This window comes from Aptenodytes forsteri, unplaced genomic scaffold (assembly GCF_000699145.1).
Source record: "Aptenodytes forsteri isolate BGI_AS27 unplaced genomic scaffold, ASM69914v1 Scaffold88, whole genome shotgun sequence".
Lineage (NCBI taxonomy): Eukaryota > Metazoa > Chordata > Aves > Sphenisciformes > Spheniscidae > Aptenodytes > Aptenodytes forsteri.
This window is the reverse complement of record NW_008795948.1, coordinates 602,288-609,612: the sequence shown is the minus strand read 5'-3', so window position 1 is coordinate 609,612 and position 7,325 is coordinate 602,288. Positions and strand designations below refer to the sequence as shown.

The 7,325-nt window shown below is 46.3% G+C and overlaps 1 protein-coding gene across 1 annotated transcript in view; it reads right to left on the bottom strand.

The window, feature by feature from the left end:
- HTRA3 (HtrA serine peptidase 3) overlaps window positions 1-6,248 on the bottom strand; it is a 27,348-nt gene extending 21,100 nt beyond the window's left edge. The window contains 2 exon segments of the mRNA XM_009285372.2: window positions 5,463-5,614; window positions 5,616-6,248. Coding sequence (XP_009283647.2) covers window positions 5,463-5,614; window positions 5,616-5,911 — 448 coding nt within the window. The 5' untranslated portion in view covers window positions 5,912-6,248.
- Between the last annotated feature and the right edge of the window lie 1,077 nt (window positions 6,249-7,325).

Here is a 7,325-nt window from a genome sequence, read left to right as displayed (position 1 = left end):
AAACAAAAAAATAAACCCGTATTTTTTTCTTTCTTTTCACCCCCCCCCCCCCCGACACTCTTGCTGTCATGCAGAGTTTCACACAGCTCTCAGACCTCTGCTGGACTGTGAATGTAAAAGCTCTGAGTTTACAGCAGCTTTGTGCATTTCGACCTATTGACCTACTGAGATTTGCCACATATTTTTTCAAAGGTCTTTCAATAACATCCATTATTTTCCATGTTATTACTGCATGTTCAAAATCATCTCACACTAACCAAAGCTAATTTATCTTGGCAAAAAGCCGTAATTTAATCCAATTAACTATCTGTTGTATAACCAAGATATCAAAGGTGCTGCAACCAGCTTGTACTTGAAGCAAAAACAAATTTATACTGTATGAGTCTTTAGCTGTCTACACATTTCTTAATCAAAAAACCTAGATTTTCCCAATCTGCTCCATAGCCACAAATCAACCAGATTTTCAGCAGATCTGAACTCCCATCCTATCTAATTAATCACTAATTAAGTGATTAGATCTTCAGAAGCTCTCCAGCTCCTCTCACAGAACACTCAAAATCCAGATTTGGATGTAAGTGCATAAACTGGAGTCAAAGATGTTCAGCCTGTTTTGTAAAATTTGATCTTACGTTTCCAGTTCTATGGGCTCCTACTACATTGGATTTACATGGCTAAAGCTAAGTGCCTGTCAGGTAGGAGTATCCTTATTATCAGCTTAAGACTTTTCCTGCATAGCAGTGTTATCTACAGGCTATGAGTTCATTTAATAGTGTTGTATTTACTTTTTTTCAGAGACAATAGACCCACTCCAATCTCATTAACACTGCTGTAAATCAGGAACAACTCCAACAAATTTGTAGAGTTAACCTAGTACGAAGAGAACTGGAAAAAAATTTCAGCAGAAATAAATCGTCATAATCCCACTGAAGACAATAAAGCTAGACCCATTTACATTTGCAGAAGACTGAAAGTTTCTGAATATCTGCCAGTTTACTCCTTGTAGTATTGAATCAACTCAAATGCAATGCTTTCTTAAAGACAATACATTGTATTAAAAACCACAATTTTATATTCATTAAGAATTTGTGAACCTGGGAAACTCATTCTTTTAAGGCTGTTCCCCCATCCCCCCTTTTAAAACCAGCTTCAGAAAAGATCTGTGTGTTCAGCAAAATTATTATGTCTAAGGGAGGACTGCAACCTGGCAGATCTGATCACCAGGGATAAACACCGTCCCTACAGTGCTTTCATGGAAAGAAATGAAAGACAAATAAAAGATTATAATGTCTCTGCTTAAAAAACAGAAACATCTGCTGGAAACATAGGTTCATGGGCAGCTTTTCTGATGAATTCAGCATTAAGATCAAGTTGCATAGCTGTGCACTGACCATAAAGCCTTGGTGAGTTTAATGCCACATTATGGTTCAGGCAACTTGTTTATACAATGGATGTCTACCGTGCACAGATGAAAACAATTTGGTGAACCAACACCAAAGTGGCTTTCTCGTGCAGTGCAGCAATCACAACGGCCAGACAGAGACAGACTGGCACAAGCCTTCCAGCACAGACACCTCACCGCCTCACTGACTTCAGATGCTAGTTATTCCTCCTTCCCAAGTGAGTCTCATAAGGAGACGCAATGAGAACATCTCTCTCCTGTTAGCTATCCTATACAAAGCAGTGAAGTACTATACTCTGAATATTTACCAAACACTGTACAGTATTCATCCTCACCTGCAGGAACTCAAAACAAACTCAGACCTAAGGAAAACAATCAGTAAAGGAATGTGACTAGAGTTTGCACTTCCAGCCAATACCTTGCAGTGCATTTCCCTAAATAAAGCTGGAGGCTTTGATGACAATAATACCAGTAGGAGACTTCAGTATCTCTTACTGGGCCAATTCCTCAGAAATGCAAGTAACGATATGCTCAGTTGTTCCTCTGTATCTTCAAGGCTATGTACAGGCACACTCCAAACACCCCATGTAGAACTGTGTGCAATGACTCTGCTCATGCATTAACCGTATTTCAAATATTTCTTTTAGGAAACTGAACTTTTAGGCTCATATCTTGCAAAGATTTGACTGACATGGGTGAGGCTTTACATCATGACCACTTTCTGAGAGTGACTTCAGTTAAACAATGCAGAGGACAGACATTCTCAGGCAGAACCCTGCAAAGGATCAGTGTCAAAGCCAATGTACTTGTTTTCTGGAATTTCTTTCCTCAGAGGTTTTCTAATCAATCTTTTAGTTTTCCTTGTTGCACTGACAAAATAGCACCCTTATTTTTAAAAAAAAATAATTTTTTGCTTCCACGTCCTAGCTGAGAAAATACAAAACTTTCGCCATCTGAACTGTCTTCACAGAAGCCGTTAGCAAACTAACATTGCAGGGAATTATTAACCGTACTAGGAAAGTTGTACTGAGATCATAAACAGCCCTTTGTGCAAGAGTCTGACATAAATTGGCCACAGATTGCAGGTGACCTTGTGAATCCTTTGAGTGAGGAGTTTGACACTTTAGTAGATCGATGTGTGGCATTGTTAAAACTTAAATTTGCTGCAGTGAGAAACAGGGCTCTGTGAGAACCGAGCCTTTGATTACAGAGGTTGTCTTCCACAAATGTTTATGCCATTACTTACACACTAGCCTGTAATAGCTTGTCTTTCTCACAGTAGGTGACAGAAGGCAGGAAAAAGCTAGCTGCTTCAGAAAACTCCCATATATTAAGTATCTAGTGTTGAAGAGAAAAAAAAAATATTTGTAGCATGTAGTTTAAATTTGCTTAGGAGTTCTGCAGACTGCTCCTATTAGTATCTCAGAGAAGTCCATGGGTCTGTTCAGATGCATAAGGCTAACTGTACGAGTAATGGTTTCCAGGGCATAGACATATTGAAGAACACCAATGATAGAGTTCCTGTATTCCATGCAGTACACACCCCCTTTACTATACTGTATCTAAAACTTGCAATTTGGCACGGTGTTCTTCAAGCTAATCCAGGCCTTCAACAAGGAAAAAAATATTTTAAATTCTGTCACACTTGGAATTATCATCTGGGCACCTCTTTCCTCCCTTCCTTTCTGCATCCTTTACTATCCTTTACTACTCCTTTTTCATGCATCCTTGTTCACCAGACTTCTGTCACTAGGAAACCACAGCTAAGTTTTCTCAGCCTATCTTGGTTTATCACAGCCAGAATCTAACTTAGCATCAACATAAGCAATTGGAAATGGACAGGAGTAGATATTTCAAAAGCTGCTCCTCAGGGCCACTGCAAGTTCTGAAAATGGCCTAAGTCACGCTATGTAAGGCTACCGTTATCTGAGATTGTTTTAATACATGTATGGTTAAGTAAACTGGATTTACTTCATAACTAGCTTAGCCCTTCAAACTCTGAGTCATCTGAGGCCAGATTTCTTTCAAGAACAGGGAAAAGAGAGAAACTTGACAGTAATTTTAAACTGTCGACTTTCTTCTAAACCTCTCATTACAGCCATTGCATGTTATTGTTTAAAAAAAAAAATACCATAATTGATTTCTATTCCTGGCTCAACCACCAACTCAGTCTGACCTTGGGCAAGACACTTGGTTTCTTTGAGCTTCAGTTTGTGCAGCTGTAGAATTGAGTAAAAAAATTAAAACTTAACAGAGAACCAGATGCTTCATCTAAGCTGAGGTTTTCTGGGACAAAAAATAAAGCCAAAATAAAGTGAGCACTACAATAGTTGCTTGGAAAAAAAAAATGTTACCTCTACCTCACGGCTCCAAATTCCTAAGCTAATTAACAGTAGATTCAGGAGGAATCCGTAAAGAAAATGTCATATATACCAAACCCCAAGCACTCAGTAAGCCCTTAGATGCAGGCTAGCTCACTCATTTTGGTTAAACATTCTGATTGTTTCACGTGGATCAGTTCCAACCAAGTGTTAGGAGTACTAAAGCTAATGGATGCTGATGTGAAAAGGAACAGGCAAACAGCAATTTAAAACTACAAAATACTGAAGAGACTGATCATTGCAGCTCCAGGCAGGCAGCTGGAGCAATTCTTGGCTCTGACAAGATAGTCCTAAAGTAACTCCAGGAATATCATTTGACCTCCTCTCTGTCTGTGCCACTGTCACCTTCTCTCAAGAGCGGGATATATGAAAGGTCGCCTATTCATGGAAAGGCTACAACAGTAGCCCTTTTCCCCCTGACTCCTCCCAATAATTTTGGCAAGTTTGCTATCTATGAATACACAGGATGGTTAGTGGTCCACCTGACATACTGGAAACACTAGTGCATGATTTAAAACTCCATTATGCGTGAGACTTTTCTTCCAGGAACACTATGAGAAAGGTAGCAGAAGCAAACCCTTAAAATAATGTAAGTATATGAAAAGATATTAGCAGCATTAACACAACATTAACCATTTTAATACTAAAAAAAAATTACCAACATAAGTGATTACTAAGCTTTCTGAAGTTAAACCACCAAGCCTGAAGTTACCATAGCATATCACAATATCTGAGGTCAAGCAAGGGCCTTAGTACGTTATTGCAAACAGAAGACAATTTGATATCCTGAGTGTCAGTATTTTAAACTGTAAAGGAGGTTTGCAGGCATTTTGTCCCACTTTAGACTCTACAAGACTACAAAACTTCTTGTAAAAAGAAAACAAAACATGCAAAAGACTATGTTTCAGGTGTTTTATATGCTACTTGGTGCTTTTTCTGCCCTGTTTGAGCTACATGGCTTTAAGGGGCATTTTCTGCCTAGAGATACCTGTCAAGTAAATCCAATTAACCTCCCATACACCACCAGGGAAGGCTCCAGAGCACAAGCGTCCCGGGGTCTCCACTCTGCTTGCGCAGGCCATGGTGCAATGGATCTGCAGTGCAACCCGCGTGGGTGATGCCACCGAAATGCCTCAGCAGTAAATGCCAACATTATGAGAAGAACACAGCGTTGGCAGGACAAGAGCAAGCTTGTACCACTGCCCTGCCAGCGCGCCCTGCCTTGAGAAGGGGCGATGGCTGAGGATGCAACCAGTGCCCTGCCCTGACAGCCTAACGCCCTCCACCGTGCTTGCTTCCATGCTGTCAAGTGCATTCGCCTCCTGCTCACGGGAGCACTGTGGCAGCGGCGTACACAATGAGGCGTCCACGGCCATGCTACCGAGAGGAAGCCTTCCCAAACCTCAGCCCAGGCTTCTAGCCCACACAGATCAATGAGGGGAATTTTTGCCGTTCAGAAAGGACCTGAGCACACCTTCCCCATGCCACAATGATCACTGGCAGCAGGGCGAGGTGCCTTGACACTGTAGCCTCTTACACTCCCTGGAGCCACCCAGCCTTCCCAGGTCACCGAAAATCGCAACTCTTCTTAGCCTGGAAACCAGCACACCCCGCGCCACCCACCCGCCACCCTCTGCCCCAGGAGGCCGTCACCCCACAGGCAGGCCCCGCCATGCTCCTACCCGATTCACAGGCTCCCTTCTGGACCTGGGCGACGGCGGGCAGGCCGTGCTGCAGCGCCTTGCGGCTCACCGCCTTCAGCTGGCAGATGTTGTCGTAGGTCCGGCCGTCGCTGCCGCACACCTGGGCGCTGAGCTTGCACTGGCAGACCCCCTTGGCGAAGCGCTTGCCCATGGGGTAGCGGCAGTCGAGGCTGTCCTTGGTAGCGGCAGTCGAGGCTGTCCCCGCAGGGCGGGTCCTCCTTGCGGCCGCAGGAGTCCCCCTCGCCCGCGGCGCAGATGAGGCAGCAGTTGCAGCGGTCGGGGACGTAGCCGCTGGGGCAGCTGGGGCTGGGGCACTTGGAGACATCGCAGCGGGTCGGGCACTTGGCTCGGGCAGCCGAGAGCTCCGCGGCGCCTGGGCTGCAGCTGAGGGAGAGCAGGAGCAAGGGGCTCAGCAGCGACACCCGCATCCTCGGCGGGCTGCCGGCGGGGAGAGCGGTCGAGAAGGGGTGCGAGCCCGCCCGGCCCGAGGGGAGGAGGCGGAGGAGGGAGGAAAGGTGCAATCGCGGTGCAGCGAGGGAAGGGAAAGTCGGGCTTTATGCACACACGGGTGGGGCAGTCCCTTCTGCCCCGAGCAGGGCTTCTGCAAGCGGAGCGGGAAAGAGCAGCAGATGGAAGGAAAGAGGCTGGAGTATAAAGCCGCAAAGTCAAGACCAGCTCAGTCCGTCCGAGGCGCGGCAGCTCTGCTGCTCCTCGGGACTAGCTCGCAGGGCTGAGGCGCCCAGCCATGGCCAAGCTGCCGCGCAAGGTGAGCGCCGTCCCCAGGCGGCCGCGGGAAGCAGTGAGGACGGCGCCGAGCCGTTTTGATCCCCCGGGCGGCCACGGCGGCCACGCCCCATCCCGGCCGGGGAGGGACGGCTCCCCGCGGGCGCGTCGCCTGGCCGGGGAGGGCCTGTGTGAAGGGGAGCCCTCAGCCGGGCCGGGCTGGGCAGGGTCCCTACTACGGGCGGGCAGAGCGGGGAGGGTCCGCTCCCCTCAGCTGCGGGGCAGCTGCCGTCCGTCTGCGGGTAAATCACTGCCCCGAGCAGGGAAGAGCAAGAGGGTGAGCCGACTGCGGTGATCCACTCGACGCCAGCAGCTGTGGGGAGTGGGGTGGGCTAAAAAACTGCAAATATATACGTGTAAGAGAATTTATGTGAAGGGGGTGGTTGTGACCTCTTGAGAGCTGGGGGTAGAAAGCCGGCAGCCATTTTGTCTTCCCTCATGCTTGTCTTTAATGTTGTGAGCAATAATAAGGACATTTGTCACCACTGCCAAAGGCTAATTGGGGTTGGGCCCCTGTTGTGATATTAAACACAACGACACTTGGACGTGAATCCCTTTTTGCAGGTGATGAAGCTGAGACACATGGAGCTGAACGTACCCCGGTAGCCACTCGCTCATACATGGCACCACGGCAAGTTGTGTGAGACACTTTCCAACAGCCAAAGGGAACCCACTGGGCTCCCCACCGTCATTTACTTCAACAAAAGATTTGGTAGCTTGTGTATAATACTAATTGAAAGTATTGCCAAAGCCTTAACTCTTGAGGTTTGGGGGTTTTTTTAATCTATTATTAATCCCAAAGTATTCAGTAACACTGTCAGGTGGAACAGAGCATCTGTTGAGCTCCGCTAACTAGTCAGCCACACAGTCTTCATAACATGCAGAGTAGACCTTGCCCGTACGTGCCATCCTTATCAACAAAACACTCACATTTGCTCTGAGGTAGCGACTAGTCATAACTTTCAAATTAATTAATCTAGGTATGGGTTGAGCTGGCTTCCAGAAAAGTTAAGCTGACTTACAGAGAAAGACCTCTGACATAGCTCACCCAGAGATCGT